This window comes from Camponotus vicinus, unplaced genomic scaffold, assembly GCF_025532165.1.
Source record: "Camponotus vicinus isolate PSW18456_S1 unplaced genomic scaffold, iyCamVici1.0 SCAF_9, whole genome shotgun sequence".
Classification (NCBI taxonomy): domain Eukaryota; kingdom Metazoa; phylum Arthropoda; class Insecta; order Hymenoptera; family Formicidae; genus Camponotus; species Camponotus vicinus.
The window spans coordinates 4,008,947-4,023,166 of record NW_028141981.1 but is presented as its reverse complement, the minus strand read 5'-3'; the positions used below and the strand labels follow the sequence as shown (position 1 = coordinate 4,023,166).

The window sequence follows — 14,220 nt, the reverse complement described above, 5'->3', positions numbered from 1 at the left end:
TTTTCTTATACCTCTGTTTCAATTTTCCAAGTGCATCGTTACACTGATTACTGTCTCGTTTCTCGCCGTCGACAACTAACCTGTGATTTGTCTTTTCCCGCCATAGAAAGGTGCAGAGGCGCGCATAATGCGATGAAAAAAAGAGAAACATGGTTTTCCTTAACTTCTTTACTCCAAACAGAATAGAAAGCAAACACGAGGTGACAATCCTAGGAGGATTAAATGAATTCTCCGTCAAGTTCTATGGTCCACGAGGGAGTGAGTATATCTGTTTTTATATTATATGTATAATATTGTATTATAAACAAGAAACGCGTGCAATATATGGAACTAAATTTTATTTGAGATCAATTTGGAATAATCATTTGAATGTAATTGAATTGTTCCACATTATGCGCAACGTTTTGTACTGATAGTATCGTTTACAATAATTGTAGTACATTTGTAATAGTTAATTTAATTCTCGTTATAATTATCTTTCTTCTGTAATTCACTGAGGATACATAGGGTGATAATTAGGACTATTATAATTTGGTTCGGTAAAATATTTGATTGCGATTTTGTATATTCGTCTTCAAATAAGATACGATATAATTTTGTAATCAGCAAATTCTACATGATTCTGCAATTACGGACAAAAATGTTTATCACTGTAATTTTACCTGATATTGAAGGCACATTAATGCTCGATGGATGTCCTTCGCGTTTTTTGTACGTTCAATATTATAGTTGTGTATCACCTTGAATTGCTATTATTATCATTATTACATTATTACTGGAATTAAAACACATGTCTGAAAAAGCGCGCCGCTTATCTAGTATCTTTATAATTTAGATTGCTAACAATTTAACGAATTTGATGACACATTTGGTAACATGTATTTTATTAGTTTGCATGCTTTTTATTTCTATTATACAGATTAAACATTAATCTATCGTAAAGTTTAAAGTTTTCGCACCTGCTATCGTAAGATAGAATATGATTAAAACATGAGTCGTTTCATACGTTTTCACTTCACGATATTCCAAAGTTCATGCGCATCTCTCAGAACCGGAAACACTTATGCAACTACTTCGTACTTGCGATTTTCTCGGTTTGCTGGACATACGTGTGAAGCATATTATCGATTGGCAAGCGTCTCTCGTGAAAGAAAGTTCCTTGACTCGACGAAAGAGACGCATACAGCTGTCCTTAAGAGAACGCTTTCAAGCAGATCGTGTCGACGATAATGGCATAGCTGTATGTGTTTATCCGCTTACTGCGGATATAACAGGTTGCAGACTGTTTCGTAGACAGCTGTCGAAAAAGAGATTATCGCATAAAATTTATTTGTATAAATTTTTATTACGAAAAAAAAAGATTCATAAAATCGAACTTTTTTCTCTCAATTCAAATCGTGATCGAATAAATGGAAATCGTGATGATCAACATAAAATAGGAATAATCAGTTGTAAACTGATGAAGAGATTGGATTGTTGTTGCTTGAGAATAAAGAAATCGCGATTCCGCAGTGAACGAAACAAATTTACGGATTCGTGATTTCATCAATTTGCTGTGCTCATTTTAGCGGGTCGACTGAAATTCTATAATCGCGTAATGAATTTCGCTTTGCCACGGTGGAAAGCATGCCGTCCAAAGATGAAAGTTTCTTGACCCTCAGATCGCGTGGTAAATCAGTTGAAATCGCGCGACTACCTTCGTTCGTTAACTCTTTAAATTAGATCGCGTTTCAGATAGGTCCTTTGAAGCGGTGCAGCTGCATCCGTGAGTATAACTTCATTTGCTTAAGACCAAACTCCGGGAGACTTGGGCTTTTACTCTGACGAGATATGCTACATTTGCGGCAGAACGTACCGCAGGATAATCTTCTTCTGGATTGCCCGAACAAATTGTAGAAACGTGATATTCAACGTAATCGGATTCGATGCCGTTTGCGTTATATATCGTTAAAATATGTATAAGATCTGTACAAAATTCGAAAGTTCAAATAGGAAAAGAATTATATAAAATGTAGCACATCATATTTTTAACTTACACAATTAAAACGTTAATATATTCTTTATGTTGTTAAAGCATCATTAAAAAATTTTTATTCTATTAAAAAATTGTATTTATATAAAAAAATACATCTTGCATTATCTTAATATGCTACATGTTATTTTATTTCCTTGGAAAATGAAGGGATATAAATACAATTTTTTTTGGAGCAATAATGAAACATTAATTTATTCTTAAAGAAAAATTTTGCATCCGCTCTCAAATCCATTAATTGTAGCATTTGCGATAGATTAAGAAGAGCTTAGCAATCTGCTGGATCTGATTTCTGGTGTTAGAGAAAGAGCGACGCTAATAATACAGAGTATTTGAATATATCATCTGTCACGATCGATCGTTATGTAGCTCGTAATCGCATAGTCAATTTTATGTATTCTTTTTTTTTCTCAACATATGCGTGTATGGCTTCGCTTGTCTAGTTGCCCTTCACTTGCCATTGTCGAATTAGCATCATCGGACTATCCCCGAATGATGTAAATCAGATCGTGTTTCAAACCCCTCTCCCCCCTCCCCGGCAAATGATGCAGCTGCTTGCGCACGAGTTCGTTTACATGCGTTCATTTTCTAGTCGTAAAATAGATGAAAGCGTTGAACGGAAGCAGTGGACTATTAGCGCTATTCATGGAATATTGTTGAAGTTTTTTAATTACGAGAAAGAAAGGACATAACTGTGTCTCTATCAATTAATTAGAAAATCTTTCAAGCGATATTTGAATCTCGTCTTGCAAAATTAAAATTATCGAAATATATCAAATAAATCTCTTGATTTGTTTTTAAACGAGAAATAAAATAATTGTTTGCTCGCGCATTTTTTTATCGGTTTTTTTTATCGGTCTATTTGTTCGGTTAAATTCTGGAAATGTATACGAAACAAGTATTTAAAATACAATAAAGCGTATTACGAGAGAAACTTTTATAAGTTTACTCTAATGAAACAACTTTTTTAAATACTCTCGTAGCGTTTTAAATCCTGCTACAGATCATGCGCTAATTCCGTCCAATTGTTTTAGCGAAATTACTCTAATATCTTTGACGTTAATTAATAGTTGTTTTATTTTCTCTTATATTTTCAGGACATTTAGTTATTTTATGTAAATAAATCCTTTCAAATATAGGATTTCAAATCTAGCCAGCCATGTGTGTTAATGTTAACGTAATATTAGAATACGAACTAATCAATTCGTTCATTTAATTACTTTAGACCGCTATTGAATATCCCTTGCAAATTCGAATGGATATAAAATATTGATACTTTCATCTCGAAATTGCTAAATTAATGTTGATTGATACTTTCATCCCGATATTGCTAAATTAATGTTGATTATTGAGATTATTGAAGATCTTTGCAATCTCATTTCGTATATATGATTATATATTATACATGTACATGTATCTATTTATTTAAATATTTAAAATGTAATATATGTGTATGTAAATATGTAATGCATACGTACATATAAATGTGTACATGTAACAATGATGCAGCCTTTTTTTATGCTATACCTCATTACGTAAGTTACTGCATAAATTCATACAAGTCAATGAATCTCCGCGACTTTATTAATTGCTGAAGATAATTATCAAATTCCGATCGAGAATCGCTTCGGTGGACTATTAGTTCTCAAACGTGAATTAAATTCCAGTTACATATCGGATATTCGCGCTCTGCACACAAGCGTTGGAAATAGATTTGGTGAACGGCAAACTGCGGGATGTCGGTGAACAAAGGTTTTTAACAGCTCTTCCTCGATTGCATTCAAACGTAGCATAAACTTTGAGAAATTCGTGACTATACGACATGTTTTCCCTCTCTTGAACGATTAAAACTTGGCAAATGTCGTTGGAGAATATTCTAACTACTTTGAGCAACTTATTATTATTCGCGACGGAACTTTACTTGGATTATATTATCGACAATTATTAATTATTTTTTTTTCATAGAACTTGTAAAAACGGTTGATAAATTTCAAAGTCAATTTCAAGATTTACATATAAATGAAATTCGTTAAAGAGAAATGAAAATTTATTGCATTATGATTTTCACGAAAGAAATGTGTGCTAGATAATATTATACGTGATGGTATTATATACGCTATACGCTAGATAATATTATATACGTGATTTGATTGAGAGAAATGGTAGAAGATCATATCTATGTCGATTGATTTTGCCAGATATGATATATTATGAGATAAAAATGTAATTTTGCTTACACGTGCAATATTTTCATGCGAATAAGGCAATAAAAGTGCAAATTTATTTTAACGTATATGATATGCATATAATCTTTCGAACAATATAACATCGCAGAATTGTCAATTATCACGAATATCGATATTACGCATTACGTACTTTAATAAGAAGATCCAGTCTGTGATATCTGCTTATTTATTTATATATATTGATTCAAATTACGATAGGTATATTTGTGTAGTGTATGCGTAGAATAATAATGTGTTTTAAATCTGCTGGCTCAGTAGTTCTACTTGTTTAAAAAGACACGTTTGATTGAGTTTGCATATTTGGAATTAGTGGCGATATTTACTTTATAATCGCATCACGCGACATGAGGAATTGCATAACGCGATGTATAAATATATTCGTTGTTTATTAGACAAAAAATATTGTAGAAAGACCAACGTTTCAAAAAATTGATCATATTTATAGCATTTGTGTTTAGAATACGAATGAACGTTTCGCTCGATGTCAATATTGCGCTCTCATCGCTTTCCGCCTTGATTTTAATCACGCTTTAAGATTGCATAATGCATTCACCTTGACTTCGTACTAATGTATTGGAGCTCTTGAGCGGCTGCCGGCTCCATTTAAAATGTCTCGATATCGGAGGCATGCGCAAAAGTTTCTACAATCTTGCCCAATCATCGTTTCGTGAGGTTTTGCTTGCATTAAAACAAAAAAAAATTTCATTCATATTACGATACAGTTAATTACTATCAATTGTTAAGATTCGCGTAATATGTTAAAATTAACGTTATTGATACAGTTGATTTGCACAATCGTAACTTTTGCGAGAAATATCAAATAGATTTTCTTGTTTCCACTCTTCCATAAATTAATTTCTCAGTTTATCTTATCTCTCTTTCGTCTAGTTTTACGTAATTCTGTTTAATAAAAAATATTTACTTTTTCCCAATTAAAATAATTTATATATCGTATTTTATTAATGATCCTAATTTCGACATATCACGAGTGCATAGAATTAATAATAAGAGATATCTAAAAGTTGTAAAATTCCTGAAATTTCTGAATTAGCGATTACGAAGTGAAAATAATGTAAAATAAAAAATAGATGACTTTTAATGATCAATTCACACGATCACCTGTATTCTCTATGTGCAATGTGTGTCATTTTTCAAAGCGGCAATATCTTGTTTGGAAAAAAGTAATTGATCGTCGAACCAGGCTAAAGATTACTGAATGATAAGATTACTTTATTTCCTGCCGGCAAAAGAGAGAAAGAGACAGAGGAAGGAAAGAGACAGAGGAAGGAAAGAGAGAAGAGAGCGAATGAGTGAATGAGCGAGTGAGTGAAAGAAAGTCAGTCAGAGGTATTCCTTTCATCTCTTTTGAGTTTGCTGTAATAATATATACGTCGTCTGCACATTATGCATGCAAACTGATGCATGGAAAGCATAATGAGATGCTTAGGCGCGGTTGTTTGCTGTATGATTAACCAGTTCCTGTCGTATTTTATTGTTTGTTAGTCGATTTAGTTAGACGGCATTTAAATTGCATTAAAAACTTTAAAAATTATATGAGCATTTTTTTGCGAAATTGCACTTTGTTGAGCATATTTTGTTGAATTCGATAAAGCTTTCAACGAATTTTGTACAATTTAAATATGTAATATTCCAGTAGAGTTTCGCTGATACCGCGTCTTTTGCGAAGCGAGTGGCATTATTATTAGACCGGCAAAAGCGTTCGTCGATAAGATTGAGCCGCGTGAAGAATTGCTTTAAGTACTGTTCACACATCGAAAGATATTTCGAATCGAGAACTTTCTCATCGAGAAGAAAATCTCCCGAGTCTAAATTTATCGAAGAATCTATATTATATATGAGATCCTGATATGTGAAATATAAGAGATCCCAATATATGAGATATACTGAGAAAAAAAGTTGTTGACTAAACCATTTAACTAAATTATTATTTTTTAAATTGAAATATTGAAATATTTAAGTTAAATAGATGTCATGTAAGATTTAATATGTCGTATTTAATTTAAATATTTAAATATTTAAATTAAAAAAACAATAATTAGTTGAGCAGCTTAGTCAAGTTAACAACTTTTTTTCTCAGGTTATGAAAGATCCTCAGAACTTTCTCATCGAGAAGAAAAATCTCCCGAGTCTAAATTTATCGAAGAATCTATATTATATATGAGATCCTGATATGTGAAATATAAGAAATCCCAATATATAAGATACACTGAGAAAAAAAAGTTGTTGACTAAACCATTCAACTAAATTATTATTTTTTAAATTGAAATATTTAAATATTTAAGTTAAATAGATGTCATGTTAGATTTAATATGTCGTATTTAATTTAAATATTTAAATATTTAAATATTTAAATTTAAAAAACAATAATTTAGTTGAGCGGTTTAGTCAAGTTAACAACTTTTTTTCTCAGGGTATGAGAGATCCACAGAGCGCTTCTGTAGCGTGAAAAGTGAGAGTGCATGGGTAGAATTGGTCGAGAAAATTAGTTTATTCAGTCATATGCGGCGTTTCGACGATGATATTTCGCGACGGTTATTTACCACGTAGATAAATACGATCGCGCGCATATGGTACACTTTATTGCACAAAGCGCTATGGTCGTTTGGGAATGGTTATAAACGAGCGATTGACGACGTTACATCGGAGATGCCGTGGGCTCCGTTTCGTGGTGACCCACTTTAGCGCGATGCTTCAACACGCCCGAGGATTCCACTCGCCCTAGGAGAGCCGGCCCTGTTATACTATGACTGCTAAGAGAGTTACGGGAATGTAACTCGCATCGGCTGTATTCCATAAAATATACAGGATGTTTCACTTCAACTTGCGAGGCGAGGTAACGTGTCTCTTGAAACACATCAGCAATAGAAAGAGTGGCAGAGAAACTAATTGAATTTTCCTTTCGATTACGTATTGTTGGAATCGAGAAGTAATTTTAAATTAAATTGCTTTTTAATAGTGTGATTCGAAAAAGAAAAACATGGGAACATTATTGTGAATTATGTCTATCATTTATTTAATTAACTGTATATTCAGCGCATACTGTATATTATATCGATTAATTTGTATAATATATTGATACTTTTTCGCCGACATCTTTTTATCAGTTTTATTGTACAGTGCCAAAGGACTAGAAGGCAACAAAATGTTTTGGCGAAACATATTTTTTGCCCGTTTCCACACGAATCGATGCATCGTTCTTACGCAAATATCACTGTGTAGCTACTTGTCCTCGCTATAAATCTAATGCACTCCAGAACGCATCGTCATTTTCCGCACGCTATCTGCCTTGAAGCGCGGGCGGATAATTTTAATGCGGTTACTGAAATTATATATGCAATCTCCAAGCACAGGCGGTTGACAAAGAACGGACGTATTCTGTCTCTGGTGGCAGTCTTTCCGATTCCATTAATAGTTCTCTGCCACGTTGCTCTATCACGTCGCAAACTCTCTCGGAGCGGTCGCGCTCTAGGCAGACGTGCATCGCTATAGAAAGCCGTGTGCCATATTCCCGTTTCATGTTTCATTAGCGAAATAATGGACATCCGATATGAAACTCATGGTAATCGAACGCGATAATTGATGAATTCATCATTGATCAGACTTCGAATATTACTGTACTATCTAAAAAAATTCGTGATATCAATTATTTATAATTAGTACCTTCTTAGTTATATTTACAATATTTGATTCGTTGTTTTAATTGTAAATAGTGTTATTCACCGCTATCATTATTGTTATTTATCAAAATAATTAGTGTTATTATATTAGTGTTATTTATCAAAATAAAAATCAAGACATGTTTAAAGATTAAATATTATTATCAGCTGTTAATTCAAGTACTTTGTATCTAATATATAATGTATTAAACGGAAAATTTCTCGCATCGAAAACACTGCAGACTTATATTTTTCAAAGATTCATATTCTATAATATAATTATCTAGGAAATTCAAGATTAGAGAAATGCACGTATCACAGCGCTAAGAGCTTCTGGACTTATACAAGTAAATCCTAATCTCTGTTGAGTCTAGCGCGTCGTTAAGCAGTGGCAAGGTCTAATTAGCATACGTCGTTCGCGAAGCGGAAATCTCTCGATGCCTGTGTATCTTCGTCCGATCCTCGAGTGTAGGGAATTCTTGAAGCGGCAAGTGCTTGTCATCGAGAGGAAAAGTAGATCAGAAGGATTTATCTAAAACTCATCGTGGAATTACGAGCGTCGCGCATTTACGCAGAAATCGAGAGTCTTATTCGTAGAACACCATCACGTAATTATTCATTTTCCTCTTTTCTCTTTTTATTCTTTCGAGATTGACATACATATTAATGTCACTTAAGGAAATTATCTTGTCATTGAAAAAATGTTCGCGAACAACGTAACGTTTAATGATTGTCAGCAAAGATATTAACGTTTGTCATTTTTTTCCATCCACGATTCAAGCAATCGAATTCGCGAAACTTTCTTTCTCGCAAAAAAGTTGGCATATTGACGTGAATTTGATGTAATTCAATTATATTCATCCAAGAGGGAATATGGTCGACTTTATCGAGTTGTAAGATTTCGAGAAAATGATGGTGACGAGCTATTATTATTGTGTAACTTTGTAAAGACGGTGATCGGTACAAGAATGATGATTTACTCGATATCGCGCGAAGTGTTTATTGCAAGAAAAATTTCATTAATAATTTCTTCATTCGTCATTTTGTCAATCAATTTTCTTAACAAACTAAGTTACTCTACAAGCCATTTGATGTTGCAAATTGGAAAGTTGCACGATAAATAACGATCATTCATGTTAAAGCAGAATTTATTTTGAAGAATTAAACTTGTCTAGAAGAATTTATCATGCAAACTTCATTCACATCGGTGATCATGGAGGGGAGTGAAATCTTTATATATCCAGCTATAGAGATTAAAAAAAGTGAGACGATTTCGCTTATCGACTGGTGTCAAATAATAACTCTGTTTCTGTGCCACGTTGTACGTGGGGGAACTTTATGCCTGTTTCACATCGTTCGTTTTTCCAATGAACCGTTTGCACATCGATTCGGCGGGAGAGAAAAATTGTTTACATAGCCCGATGACTTTAATCTTTGGGGAGTTATTCGTTTCACTATATACACGCTCACGCAGACGCGTCAATGTCCTTTTAATTAGAATTATTGAAAGAAAAGTATCTCGTCTTTTTTTAGATTTATCAAACGTTGAACCGCGAAGTCACAAACATATAATCAGTAATAAATTATCCCCCGTATTTCGTCACACTCTAATGATTTATTTCTTTACGATTTCTACTTCAGACAATTTAAAGTTTCAACAGTCCATTATATTTATATTATAAAGTTTTATCGTAATTGCGCTATTAACGTTAAAGATAAATCGGCTAATATCAAGCCAGCTTGTATAGAAATTTGAGGAATCTCGCAACAAAATAAATAAAAAATATTTTGCTTCTTCGATTAATGATAATTATTTATAATTTTTAATTTTCAAAAATTTTTATTGCCATTTTATTTTTCTTCTTTTTATTTTCTTTTTCATTTATATTATGCTAAAACTCTTTATGGAATTTTTAAATCTTTTTTGATTAATTTTGTAACTATTTTCCTAGAATCACCTGGGAAGCCTTTGATCTGTTTGCAGTCGCGCGCAAAAAGTTCTCAATCGCAGAGAGCATATGCTCTCAAAAAGATTTTTATTTCTCAGTTATTTTCTTTTGGCCTGCGGGTGCAGGCAGTGTTAATGATAAAAATCAGAGCAAAGCGTTTGTTAAAAACGGCTGAAACCGATGAAAAATAGCGATCTATTTCCTTCGCTCGATACAAAAAAGTCAAATCTTTTTCGATGAGAATTCTACTCGACCTAGTTTCTACGTCGAAGCTGTGCTTGCGTCATACTGGAAATTATTCGTGCATAAGGTCTCGTAATCTTGTAGAGCCGATCATAAATGAATTGATCAGACGAATTAACATTGGATTAAATCCAGAGTCTGCATGTGAGCTTACATATACGTTCAAAAATAATTTGTTAACGGTCATTACTAAGTTTATTGTATTTATTGCTTTATATAACTTTCCTCCTATCGTAATTTTTTTCTTAGGAAGTCTATTTTATATAAATTGAAGATATAATAATTTTCAAATATAAAACTAAAGTAATAATCGAAGTAACATTTCCGATATAATTAATTTTATTTGATTTGATTTCAATTTATGACATTTAATCTTAATCGAACATAAATTTGAGATCCATAGTAAAAAGATAATCTAATTTGTTGATTTTCATTAGTTTCTTTTAATATCCATAATGAGGAAAAACTGATATATAAATTGAATCAAATAATAAATTTAACACAACGCATCCTAGAATATCCAGTGTGGTTTATGCATTTTGTTTAGACTTTGCACGCTCGTTTCTTTTGTTTTTATGCAAATCCATCCAATTCAAAAAAATCCTCTTAGCTTTATATACGCGAGTCTTTTTTCCGACTTGCAACAAGTCTATTCAAGTTATTCATGGTCGCATATATCTCCGGCCATTTAATTGCCACGTGGAGTCGTCGTGCATCTCAACCGAACCGCGAAACGACACCCATCGCGCTCCGGATCACGCTCGCGCGGAAACGACGAAAGTGGAAGCTGAGAGCAGCGGGCATTCCCTGATATCATGGCTTTGCGTTACCGTGACAAAGTGCGGTACACACTTGCGGAAGAGCGAGGAAGTGGGTCAATGGGCCAAGCGCGGCTGCAACCCGAGCTTCTCTGTATCGAACTGCATCCGCATCTACACGCGAGCGAGAGGGTGCCGGGTTTTTCGATGTGCATCCCAGCGGATGACGTACAGTTGTCGCGAGAGAAAACTCGCGAGCATTTAGTGTATTCATAAATAGCGAAGACCGAGCGAAAATTTTTCCGCGAGAGAACAACACGCGTCCAATAAAATTATGCAAAAGCGGCTACCATTTTCATATTTCATGCGCGGACTCTTTATTCCGCAAATAAATCCTTTAACCGATAATCATAATCTCCACAGCTCGCATCGAATATGGCGATGTTTCGAGATTAAGGATTATTTATCATTTAATCGGTAATTTTAATTTCTCACACTAGGAGAAGTTTAATCCGTTATTCCCGTTTAATCTCCTTTATTCAATGAAATTTTAAATCTTTAGTATTTTTTGTCTCTAAATTAAAATTGTCGCGACACCTGGACAAAAGCGATAACGAGCTTGATTTCAATTCATTAAAAATCATGGATTAATGCTATTCCGGCGGATAAAAGCTGAAAATGCGCTATGCAAGAGAACTTTTATGCAAAATGTTGCATATGCTGCGGAATAATGTAAACTTTCATTATCGTGGATTTAGACAATATTACAATATATGCATCACAACAAGCGGAAATGGAGTGCCTTGTGTTTGCGATTTTTTTTTATTATTAAGCGCATGGGAATAGCACTTTTATCCGTCTTTGGATGGAAATAAAACTCACTTATTGTTTGCAAGAGTACATATCAATGGGAACTCTACATTGTATCGCAAACTTGCACAAATGTAGAATGCAGATCTATCAAAAATTTATGTTCGCTCCGTTCGTTCAATTTCAGCCGCCTATACTTGGGCTCGTCCGTCTGTGCTTGATTGATTTTTACTTATTGCTCGTAAATTTTCATCGCTTATGAGTCGTAACAGTATTCTCGTGCTGTACTTTTTTATTGGAAAATTTTTTAAAGTCTTTTATTTGAAGCATTTATTTAGCACGGTCTTTTATTTAGGAAGAGAAATAACTTTTTTAGGTATCGTTTTAAATATTTTTGAAAAATTTTCTTACACGTGTGTTCGTTAATTAAAAGTTATTATCTTCATAATAAAGATCTAGAAATCGGAATACTTTTTCAGCGTTTTCTCTCGATTGTTTCGAACGAGAGCGGATATAGCTCTTTCGTTTGATTTGTTGCGGTCGTCACACGAACATTGATCGATACACGAATAAAAAAATAACGCATGGAACGTTTTTGCTGTAAAATGGATACTGTTCATATTTTCGAACGAATATCCGATTGAAAAGTGGGAGAATCGAAGGTACGGGACCGTGTATGAAACTTACTGCTGGAATGATGGAATCGGTCATTCAACTGGTAAACTTTTCTCAAGAGGTCGTGGAACTCATTTATTTATAGTATTTTAATCATTATGATGCAAATTGTGAGAAAATGTCGATTTCTCGCATAATCCACGTGTACTATTTGGAAAATTGTTCCTACCTTCTTTTTCTATCCGGAATAATAGTTTTCTGAGTAAAGGCATCTATAATGTATGGAAACTTTTCGCATTAAAGTGATACGGCGCATTCATGTCGCCGACAGTAATGATAATATTATGCATTTGACGAGATCGCATGTGCAAATTAAATATTGCAGGTAAAAAAATAAGTTTATATTAATTTATTTAAACATATTAAAATTATTAAAATTATTATACAGGGTATCTATCTATTCTCTGGAAAAACAAGAAAATCTGGTATTCTTACGGATTTTTTTATGTCTGGAGAAATCATGAAATTCTTATGGAATTTTGAATGTAGGAGAAATTTTTAAAAAATTCTCTGATAATTTTGCTCTTGTACTAGCAGCTGACAACCCGATACCAAGTTTTGAATTATGAATTATTCAATTATGTGTGCTTAAAATATATTATAAATATATATCTATCTTATACATTCAAGATCGTAGAAAAGAAAATATTAAATATGCAATATATATTTTTTATGTTAATTTTTAGAGATAAAAAATGAAAAGTTAAAAATTCTTATCTTAACGAAAATATTCATTTTTTAATATATTTGCAAATCTACCGCTTGGAATTTAAATGGCTCTGTGTTTTTCCCTTCTATATGAATGAAAAGTACAACAAAAAACTTATTTTAGAAAATTGTATCAAAAAAGTTTTTAAAATATTCCTATTACCTGGAATTTTGAACAAAAACATCTGGAAATCAGGGAACTTTCAGGAAATTTTTTTATAAATTTGCAAAAAAGAAAACGAGATTTACAAGATTGAGTAGATACTTTATAATACATATCTTATCTATGTCTTTTTTGCACATTGCACTCTTATTTATTAGGAACAATTTCATATGATTTTATAGAGACTCTAAATTTAATTTAAAAAAAGAAAAAAAAATTTTTTTTATAAATACTTCACGCGTGCCGAAGGAGCATTAATAAGCAAAAATTAGATATTACGAAAATTATATGGATGTTCAAAACCGTTCATTAAATTTCGACGCAATAATCGTGTTTACGTCATGCTTCGATACGAGCCAGTGTCAATGAATATCGATACTTTCACCATGAATCCAACAACAGGAAGAACACGTGCACACGTGCGTCCACGCACAGGTGAATCACGTTTCCCGAGGCAGCACATGCGGTCATTTCGCATGCGTACGTAATCCTTACGTTTCGAAGGCAACAATCAGTCGAATATGACTGTAAAAAAAAAAAAAAAAAAAAGAACAGAAAGAAGAATGCATAGACGTGTGTAACAGCAGATTTGTCACTTGTCATTGTATCGAGAATTAAGTTTACTTTACGTCAGTAATGTTCATTAAGACATGTTGACGGATGACGTTGGATTTAAATTACAAATGTGTATATGTGCAATAATTATTCTTTGACCTAAAATTCAAATGAAAAATTCATAAATTATAGGAAGAGAATCGATATATGAGAATTAGAATAAACTACATAGATTAAAGGAATATATTTCCTGTTATATTTTAAAGTTCCACGACGAAATTTCGTATGTATAAGTTGTTTTATTCTATTCAGCTCTTTATTGGAACGGGAATTGAAACTCTGGAGTACGATTTAATTTTTCCGTTTTTCGATACGCGCAGTTTGCCGAGACAATACATCAATGT

The 14,220-nt window shown here is 32.9% G+C and overlaps 1 protein-coding gene across 2 annotated transcripts in view; it reads left to right on the top strand.

The window, feature by feature from the left end:
- The window catches only part of Ubce2h (ubiquitin conjugating enzyme E2H), a 37,717-nt gene that overhangs the window by 13,505 nt on the left and 9,992 nt on the right, over positions 1 to 14,220 (top strand). For both annotated transcript variants that reach the window (XM_083108918.1, XM_083108919.1), the window contains exon 3: positions 182 to 258. In XM_083108918.1, the coding sequence (XP_082965044.1) occupies positions 182 to 258 (77 nt within the window). The remainder of the gene's footprint in view (positions 1 to 181; positions 259 to 14,220) is intronic.